General features: G+C 44.2%; 1 protein-coding gene across 1 annotated transcript; it reads left to right on the forward strand.

The window, feature by feature from the left end:
• The first annotated feature begins 1,388 nt into the window (after window positions 1-1,388).
• tinagl1 (tubulointerstitial nephritis antigen-like 1) lies at window positions 1,389-20,742 on the forward strand. Its single transcript, XM_076755370.1, has 12 exons — window positions 1,389-1,540; window positions 4,730-5,040; window positions 7,097-7,163; window positions 11,550-11,642; window positions 11,774-11,888; window positions 14,144-14,270; window positions 14,517-14,667; window positions 14,779-14,965; window positions 15,932-15,977; window positions 16,922-17,045; window positions 19,989-20,034; window positions 20,287-20,742. The coding sequence occupies exons 2-12, from the start codon at window positions 4,737-4,739 to the stop codon at window positions 20,452-20,454; spliced, it is 1,428 nt and encodes a 475-aa protein (XP_076611485.1). The 5' UTR covers window positions 1,389-1,540; window positions 4,730-4,736; the 3' UTR covers window positions 20,455-20,742.
• The last annotated feature ends 622 nt before the right edge of the window (window positions 20,743-21,364 follow it).

Genomic DNA, 21,364 nt, shown 5'->3' on the forward strand with positions numbered 1-21,364 from the left:
CACACTGTATTGAGTTAATCCCTCTGAAATCACACAATTTGTCTTTAACTTTATGGATGAGTCATCTCCTGCGTGTGTTCAGGCGGAATTTCACTTTTCTGGTCAAGTAGCCAAAAAGTCACATGTCTTTCAGAGATCTGGTAAAATTGCAAAAACAAAACTGATACTGCATTTTGCTGTAGTCAGTACCAGTCTTAAGTAGCTTTAAGCAGTTAATGTGGGTTTTTCAGTCCCATTTTGTTGTTTGTCTTTTCTCACTTTAAGACAGTTTAGCAGCATACATCTCAACAATAAGCACTGAATGCTTTCAACTTAAAAAGAGATTAAAAAAATAATAATAATTAAAAGTTTCTTCAATTTACCAAGTTTCAGATGTCCAAATAAATGCCAACATGTTAGAATTAAAGTCTCCCAAAGACTTCTTTCCAGTGGATTTGGGCAGCCACCACGGAGTCAAAAATGTTTGACTCAATGTTTGAAACTGCCTGATTGACATTTTCTTTATTTGCATCCTCACGCACACTTTGAGCAATAATAAAAAAAATTGCTCATATTCACATGTCCTGACTTTTGAACTCATATGTAAATGAGAGGGTTAAATACTTAATTCATAGACACTAAGTTACAAAAAGTCTTGAACTTCACTGAGCTGATAAATCCAGTTACAGAAGACCTCATATCTTAGTGATTTCCTCAGTCTGTTAAGGTTGGAAAGAAGGAGATGTTACAAAATAGAGGCAAATGGTATAAACAGATTCAACTGCCACGTGGATCATGCAAACAGAAAACATCCGTAATATTTTGTCCATTCAGAGTATTTGACCTCCCTAAAACACCTGCCAAAACTTCACCTCCAGAGACTCGTGTAAGTTTCTAGAAGCTGGGAGGTCTCCCACAGGCTATCCCATAATTTCCTGGCTGCCTGAGGTGAAGATATGCAACCCATGACCACTAGATGGTGGACAGGAGGTCAGCGGGACTCACCACTGTGTCTACCACAGAGGGACAAGTCCATTTAACCCTGCAGCCACAGACAGTGGAGGAGAAAGTGGCGTAAGTGAAAGTGACAGAGAAAAGAAAGAAGCAGAGTGAATATCGATGTGTGTGAGTGCAAACCGCTGCACACTCAGATTGGAGGTTCCAGGCTGATAAGGAGAGGAAAGGCATGAGGAGATAGATAGCAAACCTGTGGGAGTCTCAAGGAAAGAAATGTGTGTGTGTGTGTGTGAGAGAGAGAGGGAGCGAGCGAGGGAGGGAGAGAGAGCACAGATTTGAGCAGGAGGCAGTGAAGCAGGGGACAGGACAGAGAGCGAAGGGGGGTCTGGGCGGGGGGAGTGGTTAGCCCTCGCTGACTGCCTGTATATAGAGAAGACAGAGTCTGACAGAGCAGATCCTGTGAGAGAGTGAGGAACAGAGGAAAGAGGAGACTGACCTTTTACCCAAACCTTCTCTACCTGTGAATGACTTCCTGAGCGACACCAGCAAAGCTCTGCGGTTTTCTATCGGATTACAAAAGCAGGATTTCTCTCTCTAACTCAAGGTAACAACAGACTTTGCTTTCTTCTGGCTTCAACAGCAGCCCTCTTTTATTCCAGGCAGGTGCAGGCTGAACGTCACAGCCTGGTTTATGCTGATCTCATGTTACCCAAAATATCTCTCTGATTTATGGAAACTCTTGAGATCTTTTGATTTATACGTTTGATAACCATTATTTTTTGAGATTAGAGCTAATTCCTCAGAGCTTTGCTTTATTTAGCCAAAACCACAGAACTGAAACTAGTCAAGTCGTGACTGTAGGGACTTATTTACCTTCAGGGTGTGGGGCTGGTGGACACAATATTCAACGTGCTGTTAATAGGCTCAAGAATATGAGTGGGAAACTGGTGAAGTTCTTTTCTGGAGGTTATTAAGTTCAGTGAGTTTGTGGCTGCTCCATAATCCACAATGAGACTAATAATAAACCATGACCAGTTATCTCATCACTCACCTGTTGTGCTGCAGGTCTCATCAGATACCTGCACAGTGTCATGAATGCCCTCTGTTCTCCATCACCTTGACCTGGTGGGTGTTTTAAAAATAGAGCTGGGCAGATAATCATCAAGGACTGTGTGACACAGAGGGACATGGAGACATGGAGAAGGTTTTTATACATATGAATGGGGGTGCAGTGATATCTCAAAGTGTTGCTGAGAGTGGGGAGTGGGGTCATGGAACCTGTAAGGTTTCACCCAAATTACAAAATTACATGTTTTCTTATTTTTCATGCAGATAGTTGTGATTTTTGGTTGTTGGGTTTTTCCAGATGTCTGTCTCTGTCCAATTCTGGCTCAACCTCAGTGTCATAAACTTACATAACATAAACTTGAATACAGTTTCTGGTGCCCATGGCTTTTGAAAAAAGAAAGAAAAAAAAAAACATTTCAAATGTTCAACCTGCCGTTAAAAGTTTGTATAGAGACAGCTGCTTGAGTAGAGAGTAGTTTCAGGGTGTTCACTCTGAGCTCTGTGGATGATCAAGACTAACTGTTGTCACTGTTATCAGAAAGACATGCTGTTGATTTCAATCTTAGAGACTATAAATCAAAATCTGGGCAAATATAAATGAAAGTAAGAGTGAGATGAGACAGGAAATATGATTTTATAATGTGGCTGAATCCTGTAAGAAAACAACTGTGTGTTTGATGTTTTTAGACATGGTCCTGATGTTGTGGTGAACAATGACATTTCTACCATTTCTGCCATGTTGTAATGTGGATGTACATTATGTGTGTGTGTGTGTGTGTGTGTGTGTGTGTGTGTGTGTGTGTGTGTGTGTGTGTTGTGTTGCCTGTGCTCAGGGTTCATCTGTCTGCAGTGTGGGATCAGTAGCTTGGCTACAGCTGCCTGCAGCACTGATGAGCCATATGGCAGCTTCTGTGACACTCTGAGAAAAGAAGCTGAGTGTATTACTATGTATTAAGTATTGGAAGCTCTCCTAAATATCGCTCGGCATCTCATGCTAATTTTTATTTACCTAACTTTAGCCTATAACGTTTGAAATATTGAGTTTTACATGATAATTTTGACTCTTCAGCTAAAATAATGACTATTATGAACTATGAAAGAACTACACAAAACATCAAATATTTTCCTATGTTCAATCATATAGTTGTTTTTTAAGTGGCTCCATATAGGGAAGTTATTGATTAAGGTACTGCCAGCAGCCAGCATATGTGTTTTTGTGAAGACTGACAGTTTGACCTGCAGGTCTCAGCAGCTCGTTGAGCAGACTGGTGGGTGTTTTATTGCACTGCTGCTCAGAGTCTGCCACAACAAAACACTTGTGTTAAGGAGGAGACCTGCCCATCCCATGCTGCCATATGCTGGTGTGTGTGTGTATGTGTGTGTGTGTGTATGGGTGGGTGTGTGTTGGGGGTGTTTCAACTAAAGGCACAGTCATGCAGAAAACAGCACAGCAAAGATCTTTTCCGGAGCCCCGCTTTATGTGCAGAGTGTCCATTGTGTTCTGAGATCTGATTGGTTAATTAATGCTGCTATTTATGTGAGCGGCAGGCAAACCCCTCGTCTTTGTCCGGCCCCACATAGACTCACCCAGCCAGTAACCTGAGACCAATACACACACACACACACATACATATGGGTGGTTGTTTGACATTTGGGAAGCAAAAGAGTGAGCTGAAGATCGCTAAGCCTGGTCAGTGAAGGTGTTACACACATTCACAAGAGAATAAATGTGAGACAGACATTTACTGTACGTTCCCTCTGCCTGCTCTGTTGATGGCCCCGCGTGGTGTTTAGATAAACTTCATTGTCTCTGAGGTCCATTAATACTGGATGTGTCTGTTCACCCAGACACTTTCCTTGCGTGTGACAGATTAGCTTTGACAGCAGGACATTACTTTATTTCCGTGACCGAGATAGCATGCTAATCTCAAATGATAATGTCCCCTCATAACTGCACTGGCAGGTCCCTCTTAGATAAAGCTAAATATTTAATTACAGGGTGCTTATAGTGCAGCTGGATTTATATGACAGTGAAATGCGAACAGTGCCACATTTGTGGAAATAGCAACATTGCAAGAGGAGCTAAATACCAGCTCTTATGAAGAAGAACTACAGTAAAATGTGGGCATTACACACATATTCAGTGGAGTCATGCAAAGGGATGAAAGGGAAAAAACTAAGCTTCAGGACCTTTGACCATGAGACCTGAAGTGGCCCCATTGTACATTATTCAACATGTTAAAAACGTCTGTGCTTTTTTTTCCATCACTTTCTTCTGTTTGTTTTGGATGCTTAAAAGGAAAGTTTGAAAAAAAATAAAAAATAAGCAGATGATCTCTGAGGATCATGTGGATTTCTATTTGGACTATTTGCTGCCAGCTCCGATTAAATGTATCTTGTGTGTGTGTGTGTGTGTGTGTGTGTGTGTGTGTGAGTGTGTGTATCTGTGCTATTGAGTGTATATGTGTCAGTGTGTATGTGAATTACACAGTGGGATAGTGTGTTGGCAGCAGTCATACCCCAATTATGCTTCTCTCAGTGCAACCTCTTCACCTCTCTTCCTGCCAAGCGTGAAACATTTGGAGTGTGTTTCTTGAGAAAAGCAGACCAACTTCTGCTTCATCATCCACTGCAAGAATACAGATGATGGAGGGACATGGATTCCATAGTATTACCTTTACCTAAACATCTTATATCCTTTTTCCTGTCCCCTTCCTTTCACCAGATATATCATGAAGCTCCTCCTGTTGACTGTGGCGGTGCTGCTCCTGGTGGTTGGAGAGAGCAGTGCAGAGAGAACTCTGTCTAGAAGGACCAAGAGGGAGCTTGCCAGTCCTCTCCATGTTGGAGGCATCAGGGACCCGTTTGGCTCCTACTGCCAGAGGAGAGGAGGCTGCTGCCCCGGCAGGGACGACCTGTGCACAGTTCCCTACCTGGACACCATCTGCTACTGCGACCTGTTCTGCAACCGCACCGTCTCTGACTGCTGCCCTGACTTCTGGGGTCACTGTCTAGGCATAGAGCCACCTTTCATTGGTGAGTGAGGGTGCCCAAGCAAATGTGTAAATGTGTTTGTGTGTGCATGAGTGAGCCTTGCAGGAGTGTGTGTGCATGTGTGTGTGTGTGTGTGGGCCTGCGGCAGGTAGTTAAGCTCCGTCAGAGAGCAGCCCAGAACCCCACTGACAGACTCTGTGCTGGATCACAAAGCAGCAGCACGACACCTGGAAATGAATTACAGTTACATACCTGCTTTCGACTCAACTCACAGGAGAGAAACATGCTCACGATTAAGGACTGTATTAGAATTATTTGAGTGGGCAGGAGAGCTGAATCTCTGCCTATTTCTCAAAATAAGACATTGTTCTAATAGATGCTTTCTGATTTTGATTAACCCTGTTACAGAGACAGGCTTGTTTCTTTTGCATATGGCCAAACACTCCTTTCTGACCCATGGTGCATCTCTTTTTTTAGAAATAAATGTCAGAGGAGAATTAAAATGTATTAATATGTGCATACTGCCGATAGAATTGTATTGTATTAACTCAGAATAAAAACAATGAATATATTGTTTTATCCCTAATTAGATAAGTTCAGATTCAACTAATTTTCTTAAATTTTAAACTAAATTTTGACTCCCTGCACTCTTACACTTCCACTCTCTCAAGGCGGAGGTGTAAAATGTGCCAGCACCAGCAGAGGCTTACCTGACAACAGAACAGTACAGGGAACAGTAGACTTTTTATTAACCCAGACAGAAGGAGGGTGGAGGGCCAAATGGGGGGATGAATGGAGGTCAGGAGAAAGAATGCGGGCTATGTGGAGGAAGGGAGAGACAGACAACGGGTGCAGGGCGGGAGGCGGGAGGGGTCGGTGCAGGTATGCGCTCCCTGGACGACAAGGTGGGGGGACCACAAGGTGGGACACGCACACTGATGCATGCTTGTGAGCACGAACGCACGCACATATTCTACCATGCCGTCACACAGCCTGGAGGAAAGCTGCAGAGCTTCAAAAGGAAGGAGGTGACAGATTTTTACAATAGGTCCTTTTTCTTATCGCTGTCCTGCAGTCAGAAGTCGTTGCAGTCCATAACTCAATATTCAATGCTTTATTCAGCTGGCCTTTTCTCATTATGTTGTCAGAATCAGCGGATAATATTTTATGCATGCTAAAATGATAAGAGTGTTACATCAAGGCACATGCTCTGAGTTCATCATAATTCCACCGTATAAAATCCTTCTCTGTCAATGTGTAACTTGTCACACTCTTCAGTAACTGCGTTGTGACAGGCTGGGTGAAACAGCTGTGAGGTGGGACGATGGCGATCAGAGGGCCCCAGTCATAAATCACACTATCAGCTCTGGGCCTCACAGCAGAGGCCGGAAAACCTACTCACACTGTAAATTGTTAGCCAGCTCATGCCCTAAATTCCATCTGAAATTCACACTGTGACAGCACCTTCCACTGTAAATCAGCTTGTAGATAACCTTTCTCATGAATCTGTCACCAGGTCAATATAGTTTTCACAATCTGTGAGTAAGCAGGGTTCAAACTTCAAGTGCAACGGGTCAGATTCACTCAAAAGGGATGCTAATGTTGAGTGGACTTTATCTCACCACTGCAGCTCACGAATGTTCAATTTTTTGGTGCTTAATTATGGGTGTAATGGACAGGCTGCTTTTGGGGCCCTTTGCCTGAGTCTCAGGAGCATAAGCTGGTTAAAGCATGACGAGGGCCCAGGAAGCCTGGGAAGGCAGGAAAGAAGCTAACGCCACATTCCTACACTGGATTACTGGAGCTCAGAGCTCCTTAGACCTCACATATTCTGTGTGTACACTCACACACAGACCCACACACACTGCACACAGCAGGGGAGTTGCTGGTAGTACTTTTTATTGTGGGTGCAAGTGAAGGAATTTGGCCAGTGTGATTGTATTATATTAAGTGTGAGTGCTGTATATGTAAGTCTGCATCTCTGTCTCTGTATTTGAGGCTGTGCATGGCTTTCTTTGAGATTAGTGGCAGGATCATTGTTGTTTAGCCACATCAAACCCAGATATATACTAAGATGCCCCTCTTTGTCTCTTCTCAGGCACCTGTGAAAGAAATGGAAACAAGTTCTTTACAGGGCAAACATACAAAGAGAACTGCAATTTATGGTATGTAAACCCCTCTCTCTCCCTCTATTTCTCCTTTAACCTCTTAAATCCTGGGCTTTCTCTTAAATGTCCCCTTAAGTAGCTTAAAATTTTAATAACATTTTCCCCCCTCACTTCATCTTTATGCTCTGCATCTACTAGTTCCCACACTTCACATGAACCATTAGATGCTTGTACTGAGTGAAATATTCAAGCCATGAAAAAACTTGTTGTGCATCACATTTCTCCAAAATTCACGCTGACACACAGTACTTGGAATTCTTAAAACCTCAGTGATCTGTACTAAAATTATAATTAGGTTGTGCGGGTTTACGAAATATGTTTGTGCACAGCATGTGTTTGTGATGGTAAAATCACTGGTGTCTTTATGGCGTAATATTCAGTTTTCATATCCATGTTTTGAGAGGAAATCTTCATATCCTTGTGCATGCACACACACACTCTGATCCTGTCCAGCTTTACTTCCTCTACTGCCGTGTATATCATAACTCTTTGCTCATAAGGGTCTTTTTTAAGGACATGTCACAGTAGGAAAAGTGTAAAATGAATGATGGATGAATTCCACTGAGGTGCTGAGTTTAGGGTCCTGGTATGGTGCATGTTGGCTCATTGTCATGACGTACTGAGACACTTGAATGGAACAGGGCCATTGTTAATATCATAAGTAACACCTGTGGTTTTTCATGACAAGTCAAGTTCAGTTTATTACCAAATGCCTTCAAAACTAATGACGTCTCTATCAGCCTCAGCTGTTCTTCATGTTTAACGCTAATTAGTGCTGCTAAAAAAAAAGATGGTGAACATCGTAGACATCATACCTGCTACACATCAGCGACTTCGTGGTACTGAACAGCTTGAGAATCTGTGTCTGGAACAGTAGCTGCATAACTGAGAAGAAAGCAGAACAGGCCCCATGCTTATTTTTCCCATCTCCCACTCAGCTGTGTGTGCCAGCCTTTCCAACAGTGTCTCTCATATCCCCTCCTGAGTAACATGGTGAATTAAATCACAATTGGAAAGATTTTCTGAACTGCCCAGAGTGTTCTTACTTTGATGTAAATAAAAATCCACTTTCCTCTAATGCCCAAAACTGAGGCGTGACCGTGTGATACAAAGCTATTTTTGTTTTGACTCTCTGAATAGATCTCCTTGAAAATGTTGCGCTATTTTCTCCAATTCAGGGGTATTAATGGCCAAATTCATAAACAGCTCTTCATCTTGTGACCATGACGTGAAGTTAATAGTTTCCAAATACAGTATTTTAGATAAGTGTCCAAAGATATGTGTCTTCTATCTCCATGACCTTTCTCACCATGAGGGCAACAGAGTCCAAATGGCTGTTGCTGCTGTCATTTTTCTGCACGATATTAATGGCAGTCAAGGAGAGGTAAAGCAATTCTCTAGAGACTAGAAGGACGCGTGGGAGTCGAGTGAAGCAGGAAGAAGGAATTTCTCACTTATCCTTCACTGTGGCTTCTCACACCTGTGTCATTTGATGTTCCTCAAAGACCCTGTATGCATGTGTACGTGTGTGAACATGCACACTCACACATATAAATGTTGATTTAACATCAATTTGTGCATCTGTATTTATTTTCATGCAGCAAAAACACATTATGCTTGTTTGTCATGACACCTCTTACCCTCCCTGATCCCTCCACATCCTCTGCTTTAAGCCTTGCAGCTGTTTGACTCCAGTAGCTGTGCTGAGTCGCTGTGATAGACCTGAAGTATTTTGTCAAGGCAGCTCAATTATATTTGACCTCAAGGGCCTGATGGCTGTGTAGATAGGCAAGGGTGGAAGTTGATGAATGACGAGGCTGGCGTTTCTTCATCTGGATGTTGAGCAAACACAAGCTGCGTGGTAAAAATAGCTTTGAGTGCCACCAGAAAACAGAGTTTATGTGCTAACTCCCCCCTCCCACCGCCAAACAAAAGAGTCTTATGCACATACGCTCTCACACGTGCTTGCTAAGGTAATACACATGGATGCTTGAAAAATTGCACCACAACTTTGGCGCAGAGGGACACACACATACACACTCCCATTTCCTACTCCCACTCCCTTCACTTATTAATTTCCCAAATGTGCGCCTCCCAACTCTCACAATCAGGGCTGCAGGGTGGAGGAGACGACTTCCGCTTTGAGTGGACAGAGTTCCCCTTTTCCCTCCAAAGACTCTGATTAGCAGTGATCGAGCCACAGCACACTCTTATCTAATCTCCTGTGTGTATTGACTAATCACTAGCTTAAGCAAAATAGGAAGCCGAGCGGCCAAATATCACAGATCCAGTTATAAATAATCAGTTGTTTGAGTATCACGAACAGTACTAATTTTAACTTTTCCTGCAGGGCAGATGTTGTCAGTGCTAGACGGCATAGAAACGCAGCACGACCTGACTGAGCATCGAGTGTTGTTGAAGCAATGCTTACTGTTATGTGTGTGCATGTGTGAAGATGTACAGTGATATGTGTGGCCGTCTTTTGTAGTGTTAATGAGATCTCCAGCTGAGGCCTTTTCCTCCCTGAGCTGTTGGCATCCTGATAACTCTTTATCTGCTCCAAATGATCTGAAACATGGCGCCTCCTGCTCGCACCGACAATCTCACACAGCCCGAAGGAGCGACTATCTCCGCTTTGATTTGGCAGCAGCTCTGCTCTGTCGGCTTGCGCTTCAGATCGGACAAAAGCCAATGCCAGCTTGGGCTTTCTAAGTTGTTGTAGCTTCTCAGATGGTGTAGATACGTCATATCTGAACACACACAAACAAGGCTCTGCTCCAACTGATCTGGCAGGCTCAGCGGGGAGGTACACCCCATGATATCCAGGTGTGTGTATTTGTAAGGATGTATGCAACTGTGTGTGTGTGACAAAGAGTGTGAAATATGGCCTCCCACTGTCCCTCTGCAGCCCTTGTATTTCATTCTCAGTCACACTCCATCCCCCGGTCTCCATGGGTCTGTCCTTAGGACTGGCCCTGTACGTGTGTCCAGTACTATCACTGCCTGAATTTATTGCTGTTTTTGACCAACTGGCATTGAGCTGCACATATGCGTTCCTGCTGAAGGGAGGGAGAGGCAAAAGGTCATTGTCTTTCCTCCAGTCAAAGCCATCAGATGATTTCTCTGCAGGAGGTTGAGCAGACGGTCTAAACTCTGGTCTAAACTCTGCTTCTATGTCTCAGAGACCCAGCAGGGTGGAGCGCAGTTTGAGAGGTGATACACACTGTGCAGGCTTAAGTGTGACGAAAGGGGAATTCGGCCTCTTCATCACTGTGTGTTTGTTTTTAATGGGCAGGTTCTCCTCTCTGTAAACATGATGTATGATGTAAAGTAGACTCTATGGTTGTAAGTCTAGAAACACCTGTCTTGCTATCACACTCATTTATTATGATATTCCCAAAATGGCTGCAGGCTCTGTAGCTGTTATACACAGTAATATTTTATTTATTGTGATTTAGCAACCTTACCTAACCAGGTAGTGAGAAGGACCTGAGAACATAAATATTGATGGAAAGACAACCAAGATACCAAGAGAGCATCAATAAAGCTTTAATATCTCCAAAGAGGAATCATTGAACCTCGCTTGAGACCTCAGCAATTCACTTAAAAGATCCTCTCTGCCTAAATCTAGTCCAGCCAGGCAGGCAACAAGCACTAGCCAATCAGAGGCAGAACAGAGTAGGTTGTGACTTTGCCATCGTGGGAAAAAAAGCCCTAACATTGCACAGGCATGAAATAAAGAATCAATGTCCTTATCTTGTACTTGGCTAGAACCATATTTCCCAAAATATCAACTTTTTTGTGAGAAAAGATCGTGCAGAGAACGTTTGTGCTTTATAAAAGTCGTGTGTAATATTTATACGGGCCTCAGTTTAGTTTCTGTGGTACACACACACGTGCAGACACACACACACACACACACACACACACTCCTTCACAGTGAGTCATCAGAAAGTACTCAGTGCGAGTTATTTTTGAGCATCCCCAAAGTGAACGTCGTCATCATCATTAATATCCTGTTCTTTTATCTCTTCTGTCATCTTCTTGACTTCTTAAGTCTCTCTGCTTCCTTCTAAAAATGGTTCTGAGTTCTGCGGCCTTAAAAGGCTGAATGTCTCCTTTAACCTCTCCCTCAATTTCTCACCCCCCCATTCATCCCTTTTCCACTTACTCACATTCTTCTCTCAATTAATTTCTTATTTGGGAATTCCTCTGAGCCTCCGCATATTTGTCTGTGTCTCAGATGGCCTTTTCTATTTCAGCTGTTGACTTCACTGGCTTTAGCATATAATATGGAAATCAGGACTATTTTCATGCATTTACAGTTGCTAATGCATTTGAATGGTCTCATCTCACTGTCCCTACTTTGTCTCTCCTCTGCAGTACATGTGGGACCACAGGACGCTGGGAGTGTGAGCAGAACGCCTGTCTGATGGAGCCTGACATGATCCACGCCATCAACAGAGGAAACTATGGGTAAAAAAACTCGCTAAGGCACACATAAACACACTTACTTGATGGTGTTTGATGCTCTACAGCAAGATCTTTATAGGATGGTTATAAACACACCTTGTCTATCCCTTTCTCTGCCTGTCTTGTGCTTTCAGGTGGAAGGCAGCTAACTACACTCAGCTCTATGGCATGACTCTCGACGAGGGCATCCGATACCGCCTGGGTACGCAGAGACCCTCCAGGACCATCATGAACATGAATGAGATCCAGGTACAGGACAGATTCCTTCCTTGAAAATTAATTTTGGGGTTAATCAGACCAAGAACATACCTGTCAAAAGAGAAATGTGTGGGTGGTCAATTTTCCGAAAGCAAGACAGAAACTTCAGTGTTGATACTCTTCAGTTGCCCTTAAGCACGTCATGAAATCCTTACCATCCTCAGTGCTACTCTTTTGTAGCTGACCTTTGACCTCGCTTTTAAAATGTGGCAACAGAGAATTTCCACACAGGGGTTGCAAGAATATCGTGTTGCTAGTGGGTGTAACCTCTTAAACCCTGGGTTTCCCCTTAAAAGTCCACTTTAAACATGTTTTCTTTACATGCAATCACTAGTGTCACATACATCTCATAGATTTTGCAGCTGCAGAGAAACGAAAGTATCTAGAACCAGGTTAGCAGCTGTTTCAAAAAAGAAATAGGGAACCAAAATATTACATAGGAAGACACACTCATTTATATTCAAGTTATAAAGATTTTGAGTATTTAATGGTATGAAAACATGAATTGAAATCACCTTTTGTCTTTTCGGTAGATAATGTATATTAAGTTACTTTAAGCCACAATGGTCATTCTTTCAATTTAATTTTAAGATGCAATGAAATGCATTGAAGTGCAATGAAAAGATGATTTAAAACCTTTATTGAAATACAGTGCATGTGCTGTATACCAGCAGAAACTGTTGTAAATCAGTGTGACTGTGTGACTCGTGAAGGGCAGAGTTGTGTGTAGAGGAGGGAAATGTGGGGGCAGGAAGTTCTAGTGTCAGGTGAGAATGCAGAGAAAAAGTGAACTGTTACAGCTGTGTTGAGGTTTTTCACTTCTTCAAAAGCACCTGCATGCTTCCTGTGAGTTTTACGACCTTGAAACCTATTACAACAAGGGTGCGCTGATCAAAACGTTTTCCACTTAATCACGGTGGATTGTGGTATGTGACGTCTCCGTCTGGAACCTCGGCCCGCTCTGATCCGCTCAGCCTTTGTTTACATTTTGCCCAGACAGATTACATAAGACGGAACCAAAACATCAGACAGAAAAGATGGAGGAGATAGTGGCAGCCTGGAGAATAAAGAGCAACCTCCTCTCTAGTCTTCACCTCCACACCTCCATCCATCCTTTCATCCATCCATCCTCACTCCCCCCCTGCGTTTAACTCTCCCAGCATTCCACGACTTTTTCCGCCCCAAAAAGAACCTCATACTCCCCCTCCTCCTTCCGCCATCGGCGTGTCCCTACCTGTGCCAGGAACCACATCAGAGCCTTGCTGCCCATTCATAAATCTCTCCCTCACTCCTCTCCTTTCCTGTCTGTCTGTGGTCTCCTGTGTAAGGGATGGAAAATTGGTAATCCATGAATGAATTTATTGCACAACACGTTATTCTTGCAGCCGTTGTTTCCTCTTTTACCATGCCTTCGGGTCAGGTGTTTCGGGTGTCTGCGCTTTTGGGCCTTGACCTTCCACAGCTACAAACCTCTGACCAGAAGCACATTCCTTAGTTATGTATCAGGTGGCCGTTTGCGCTCTGAATGGCTCACTATTAATCAGAGGAATGCAGCGCAGGCAGCCAGGCTGAGAGAGAGGGAAAGTCAGTCCTGCAGAAGTGTGTTCTCTGTTATCAGACATAACTGGGAGATTAGGAGAGCATCCAACCTGGAGGGGAGACTAATAGATGGAGTATGTTTGGCATCTGAGAAGCACCTGAGAGTGGATATTTGCACTCTATCACATCCTAATTCAGGTCTATCATCACTGTGATACTTATGCTCCATGAAAGGTGGTTTAAATGATGCATTCAATTTCATCTTGGTAACTGAACAGACTCATGGTTTCATGGAGAGGTCCAGGATCAATGGTTCCTGTCTGTTCTACAGTGTCACAGATTGGCATTGGGCCAAATTGTCCTGTGAAAAAGTCCCTGCTACTGGAGGGTTGATTAGCAGACTCATGTAACCTGCCAGTGATCTGAACATGTCACACAAAGCTGTCCACAAGTATTTTAATTGCAGCTGTTTTTATATTGGCAAAAAGTTTCTCTGTATGTCTGGATAGGTCCACATTCAAACAAACAGTGGAAGACCTTACTCTCTCATTCATGATAATAACTGTTTGTACTGAGAAAGGTTAATGTTTTCTCAGTGAGGGCTGCTCTGTGAGAGTGTAACAGTGATTAAACTTGATTGACTTTATTATTGCAGGCCTGTCTTGACAGTCTCTCTGTCTTTGTCTCTCGTTTTCTCTCTCGGCCAGATGAACATGGATCCTCAGACTGACCGTCTGCCTCTCTACTTCAACTCAGCAGAGAAGTGGCCAGGAAAGATTCATGAACCGCTGGACCAGGGCAACTGTGCTGCATCCTGGGCTTTCTCAACTGCAGGTAGAGTGGGAATACAACAAATGGAGAAAATGGACAGAAAATCCATAAAACTTTGTCAAGTGGAGCAACTTTTGACATATTTGACAGGTTGCTCATGTTCCCCATACCACCCAGCACCTGTAAAATGTAAACAATTAAATAACAAAATGTAAAAATCCTTCAATTTAATTGAGAAGCAATCAGGGAACATCTTCTTGAAATGGTTTTCGGCTGACATTTTCTAATATTGCCTATCCTCCTCCTCAGCTGTGGCATCAGACAGAATCTCCATCCAGTCAATGGGTCACATGACTCCTCAGCTGTCCCCCCAGAATCTTATTTCCTGTGACACTCGCAACCAGGGGGGCTGTACCGGGGGGCGTATCGATGGAGCCTGGTGGTACCTCCGGCGTAGAGGGTAAAGATTTCATTTTGTATGAACTAAAAACAAAAAAACAATGCAGCGTTACAATAGGTTTTGGTGATGCCTTGATGACAACATCCCCTCTCCTCTCCTCTGCTCTCACAGAGTGGTGACAGAAGACTGTTATCCATACCGACCCCCACAGCAAACACCAGCAGAGGTGGGCCGCTGCATGATGCAGAGCCGCTCGATCGGCCGGGGGAAGAGGCAGGCCACACAGCGCTGCCCCAACACACACAACTACCAGAACGACATCTACCAGTCCACACCGCCCTACAGGCTGTCATCCAATGTAAGCGCTACACAAACGCAAAGCAGTGCGTTCACAAACAGACATACATGATACACACATGCAAGTACACACACCTCCATCAGTTCAACACCTGACCACCACATCATGCTCTTAAGTCTGCAGTAAACAGCTCTCATGTGCTTGCTGTACATATTTAGGACTTCCTCGTGCTGCAGTAGACCATAATCTCTTTCACGTGTTTATTACAGTATGTGTTTTTGCACACTTTCCTCATGCATGCTTGACTCTGCTGTGAATGAACATGGGAATGTACAGGATTAAGTGCTCGACGGCACTCTTCATTGAGTCGGCGAGGAGCTGTGCTTTTGATGAAGGTTGATTGGGTTCTAACACAGAGATAAAAAGTAATTATGACTGTTTGTTGCTGAACTTGTTAGACTCAAAATATATTGGCTGTACAGGCCAGTGAGTGAACTAAAGCAATTTACAGACATGATTACCTACCATCATTTTAAGACTGAAAAGTGAATCTGGAATTAGATTTCTGTGTTTACCATTTCACAATGTAAAGGCTGGATGATCTAAAGTCCACTTCACATCGAAGGCACCTCTGGCCTTCCTTATTTGCCCAAAGTATCATGTAGCATTCACTAAAACTGTTTCCAGAAGCCGTCTCTGCATGTAGCTCCATCTAACTCCTCCTATTTGAAGCCAACCACTGAGCTGCAGCCAACACGCGGCTTTATCAGCTCGCATCCATCAATGCTAAATGACGGCTAATGCCTCTCGAAATCATTACAGCCTGTTGTTCCTGTCTCCCGATGGCCTGTGAAGTCAATAAGCCAGGCATTAAGGCCAGGGGGCCCTGCTGGACTCAATCTTGTTATCTGACTTTTAACATCCAGAGGGGTTGTTTTCATCCTCTCCATTTCACTGACGTGTAATGATCTTTCTGTCCGTCCTTCTCCACTGCCTATAAATTGTTCCTTCTATTGTCTCTTTCAGGAAAAGGAGATCATGAAGGAGATTATGGATAATGGCCCTGTGCAAGGTAAATTATATTTAGTGCCAATATTTGAGTGTCACTTTTTAAAAAATAGAAACAACACTGCACTCCCAAGAGACACGTAACTCCAAACACATGCACCTCAAAGTCTCGTGTTGGGTATCCGACCTCGGATGATGTCATGTTTGACCTCGTCAACCTGATGGTTTTGGCCTGCGTTTCAACTGTGACCCCAGTCACCTGGTCAGAAATGATGGACCTTCATGTCAGTGTGGTTGAACTGACCTTCCTTTACAAGCCCGCCTCACTGTCTGGTGCCCATCTGGACCATTGTCAAGTACACTGAATGGAGGAGTCATGTGTATATATGTGTGTATGTGTGTGTGTGATTCTCTGTGAGCCTGTTCCAGCCTCTTGTTTTATTGTTTAGCAGTCCAGGAAAACTTACTGGCCAAGTTTCCTTTTGAGCTTCTCTCTGACACAAAGGCAAAGCGTGTGTGTGTGTGTGTGTGTGTGTGTGTGTGAGATGTTGATAGCGAGCAGGGTTCCACACAGTGTTCTCAGCTTGAGAACACTGGGTTAAGTGCAGGTACTCCTCCAAATGAGGGAATGTCTCATCTGCACATCCGCAGAGTTACTGCCATTGAGCTGGAATAGGAAAGTCACACAGAGTTCACAGCTGTACTCATGCTGGCACACATACATACACGCACACATGCACACACGCACACACACACACACACACACACACACACAGCTGCCCCGTCTGATGTTTGGGTGTGTGTGACTCAAGGGAGAAACTGGAATTTGTTTGGTGAAATTCGGTAATTACTTTTAGATTAATCCGTGTTTGAATAAGATTTTTATTTCTCCAATCCACAAGAGGTTCAGCAGCCTTTACAAAAGATAATCATATTGTGTGTGCGTGTGTTTGTGCTTGTGTGTTTCATGTCCCCTCGCTAATTCTCCCTGCTTGTTTGCTCTTGCAGCTATTATGGAGGTGCACGAGGACTTCTTTGTCTATAAGAATGGGATCTACAAACACACTGACGTCAGCTTCACCAAACCTACACAATACCGCAAACATGGCACACACTCCGTCAGGATCACTGGGTAAGTGACCAGTATACAGTACCAGTACAAAACAGTTAATATGGAGCCCTTTTCCCCTTGTTTTGGGAACCTGCAGCCTGTAGTCAGAGCATGGTCCTAAGCAGACGTTTTGCACAATCCTGGTTAGACTCAACATTAATACTTCAGGCTGTTCCACTGACTTTGCACTCAGTTGGTTGAATGAGGTCTTCATGTGTCTGGTTTCACTGTTACCACATGCTCAATAGATGGCTATTCAGCAGAAAAAAAGTGATTATCAAGGATGAATCAGCTTTTTAATTGAGTAGCTGCTGGGATGAGGTTTGATTCAAAGCTTCACTTGCACGTGTGTTTGCACTCAGCTGAGAGTGTACGTGTGAACAAGCCTCCCTCCCAGTCTGTTGCTCTCTAAGACACACCTTGGCTCCACTCCTTTGTCTGTCCCAGACAAGCCCCCCCCCCTTACTCCTCTATCTAGTAACTGCAGCCACCACAAGTATGCAGGCGGGTAGCTGACACACCTGGATTCCCTGCTCTCCCCCGCCTTCTGTCTCTCGTTATTTCCCCGTCCTCCTCGCTTTTCTTGCCACATCTCCATCATCACTCTTCAGATGGCTGTCTGACTCGCTGACTGTCCCGCTTCCTCTCTTTTTCTGCTCTCCACATCAGAGCCAAAATGCCCTTCTTATCGTGTCGACTGTGCTCAGACAGACAGGTGGTTGTCTGCTGCTGTTTTTAATGTGTTGTTTGGAGGCCAGCAAGAGGCCAGGAGAGGTTTTGACCTGTAAAAACATTGGAGGAGTCCTTTTTGCTTAAATATTTGATGGGGCTCTTCTCTGTGAGTCATCCAGCTGGTTTTGAAGTGTGTCTGTCTTGACAATGATATGTTGCCGCTCACCAGTCTCACTTTCCAAATTGCAGAAATGAGCAGCTACTTCGTAATGGGTTTATAATGGGGGCTAAGGAATGTGTGTTTGTGAGCATTTTACTGTGGCTTAGTACCTCACCGTCTGAGCTTGCCCCTGACTTGAACATCAGTTTCCAAAAAATGATTTCAAAACTCCAGACAGGGGATCTCAGTGCTATGATGAAAACAGTCTTTGTGCTTTAAAAAACAAAGAAATTAAATAAAAAAAACCCACAACACTTTAGAGCAGCTTGTATGCATATTTTAGGACATCGTATGGCATGTAATGGCATGTGTGCAATAAACACTCAGCCTCCAACCTGTGCTTAGCTTGTTTAAATCACAGAGCTCATGAGCATGTGCTGCTCTCATAGATGAATGTGGATGCACATGTTTGTCCACCATGCTCATGTCAGGATTATGCTCTGTGGTGCTGTCATGAGCTCTAAACAGCCTCAGTTTGTCAATAAACTGTGGAGGTATGCACGGTGTGAGATGATGCTGAGGATGAGGATTCCCAGCTTTGCTGAATGTCTCCTGCTCTTTGGCTCCTTCTACTGATGCTGTCGCTCACTGGGCGAGTGGATGTGGATGTAGCGGCGACACGGGTTTAGGAACGGATGGAGGGAAGAGAGGAGGAAGGGGGGCGGGGGTCATAGTGTTTTGAGCTCCAACCTGCCAGCCACAGGCATCAGTATGTTTACATAGGCCAAATCCCATAGCGATGCGTCCCTTTAAGCCCAGTGCCTGGGAAAGTTTGTGGAAAGAGCATTGAGGTCCACTGTGGTGGAAAGGGCATTGTCTGGGCTGCTGATCCTGACCGCACCGGACAGAGAGAGGGGGATCAGTCCTCGGAGAAGAGGTCAGGGGTGGGCTGAGGGGCGCTGGGGAAGGGCGGGGGCACATGGGCACAGCGGTATGCCCATCATTGTCCCCGAGTGAGCAAGTGAGCTGATTGGAGGCCAGATAAGAGATCAGCAGTGGTCCGATTCTGTCTGGCTCTGTCCATGCCAATAAATATGCAGGCAGGCAGGCATGCATGTGGGATCACACACACGTATGCAGGTGTGTATGTGCCCTCGCTCTCAAATCTCACCTCCCCAATGTGTTTCAGGTTGTAGTTGGCTGCTGTTGTTTACACAGCTGTTTCTAATGTGTCTGCTCTTGGTTAGTGTGACATCTGAGTCCAGTCAGGGAAGCACTGAGATCATAAAGTCACTCACCGATAGAAGGTTGGCAATATCTGCCAGTGTTATGGTGGCAGGCTACTGCGCTGGCAGAGTCCGACAGCAGCCACTCTATTTCCCAGCATTCCTTTCCCTTATAAAAGATAACAAGCGATTGGGCACCGGGAGTCTCTTGGGAAACGAAAGGCCTGGAGTGCAAAAACAGGATGGGAATTGGCTTTGGGAGAATGTTTTGATCATGACGAGCAGAAACGGCGGGCGTCTGAAAAGTTGGCAGTGAGTTAAGCTAAGAGTGCAAGGCATGATGGGAATTCATGGGCCTTTGCCAAGGTTTCCTGAGAACAAAGCCGCTGGACAGGGAGAAGGTTAAAGATAGGCCTCTCAGTTCAGATTCACACATGTATGTTTGTGTGTTTGAGTTGTGAGTGTTGTTATCTGCTGTCTGTGCATTGATTGGGTTTAGGTGGTGTGCACTTCCTCGTAGCCTTCCCTCTCCTTCCTGTCTCGTGTCCAGAGAACAGAAATGGCAGAGGAAAAGGGAAATTCCTTGCTCTTTGGATTGGAATGATGTAGGAGTGCAACTAGGTGGCGTCCAGCTATAAATACTGTTTTCAGGATGTTGTTAACAAGATGAAAGATTTTTTCCCCCCACTTGAATACTTATACTTCTTCCTGCTTTTCTTCATCAATAATGCCAAGCATGTCCTGGGTTAACACATTCCAAGAAGTGTTGGGGTCTGATACGCTTCTTGGAAAACATCCATACTTTAAAAATGGCAACTGCGGCACAGCTGATCTGATTTATTTTGTTGTCCTGCTGTTTGGCTGTTTGAGCATTTTGAGTGACATTCTCTCTGCTTTGTGCACCAGGTGGGGAGAGGAGAGAAACTTTGATGGGACATCAAAAAAATATTGGGTAAGCACGTGTCGTGATCAGTCCTTAAAACTATAAGTGTTAGATTTGCCTCCCAAGAACACTGTCAAACAAAAAAACCTTTAAAATTTCAATTCGATTACATTAATTAATCTATTGAATAAAAGAAATTTTAAAGGGAGTGTTCGACAGTGTTGTCAGCTCTGCTTGCTTACTGTGCCTGATACTATATATGCACTGTCTACTTAAAATCTGCTTCATCTGTAGTAAGTCCGGCTATACTTTCCTTTTCAGATCGCTGCCAACTCCTGGGGAAAGAACTGGGGAGAGAACGGCTACTTCCGCATCGCTCGCGGGGACAACGAGTGTGAGATTGAAACGTTTGTGATTGGCGTCTGGGGCAGGATCACGATGGAGGACATGCACAACCATCACCACCACCATCATCGCCGACACATTTAGAGACACAACAGATGTTAAAAGCCCACCGAGACCTTTCTTTTTAATCCCACCTATAGCTGGTTTTTACCCCAGAGGAGAACCACACCAAGAGTCTCAGAACTTCAGCTCATCCCCTTACCCATCAAGCTGGCTGGGACAGCCACAAATTCAGCCCCAGAGCCCCTGAACCCTCTTTTTTTATACCTTACTTTACTCTGGGGATCAATACAACCCCTCTTCTCCTCCATCTTTACCCCTTATAGAGGACAACCCACCCCACTCTCCCTATAACACAACGTTTATGGCACCAAAAAAAAACAAACAACAACTCAACCAAGCTAAAGCTCCTCTACGATGCCTTGCAATTAGGCACCTCAGGTACCTACTGATCCAAAGACCACACTTGCCAGAATCCTCAGCGTAATATCCGGTGACACGTGTTCATGTCAAAGTTGGGTGACGACAGAAGGAGAAGCTAAATCTGATCTTTTTTATCCTTTGTGCTTCTTTGTCAACCTGAACCTTTTTTAGCTCTAAATCGATAATCCAGACAGCCTGGAAAAGAGTAAATCTGAGAGCCAGATTATCAGACATCCGACCCTTTCAGAGAGACACACCCAGCCGAACTGCGTAACCTGATGATATATCATAGATGACCTTACTGACACTTACCTGTTGACTATACAGACACACAGTTTGGCTTATTCCCTCAGTTATAGAGAGGACACTTGTATAGAGTTAGCAGCTGCAGGCGGTAGAGTTTCTCACACATTCCACTAAAAACATAGAATCTGACACTTGGAGCAGTATGATGTTTGATGTGGAGTATAACTTTACAATTTTTAGGAGCATTTACTGTGCCACTAACCATGACCAGCAATGAAATGACTCACAATGCTGTACCACTGGACACCTGAATGCAATTTAGTGA

This window comes from Chaetodon auriga, chromosome 17 (genome assembly GCF_051107435.1).
Source record: "Chaetodon auriga isolate fChaAug3 chromosome 17, fChaAug3.hap1, whole genome shotgun sequence".
In the NCBI taxonomy this organism is placed as follows: domain Eukaryota; kingdom Metazoa; phylum Chordata; class Actinopteri; order Chaetodontiformes; family Chaetodontidae; genus Chaetodon; species Chaetodon auriga.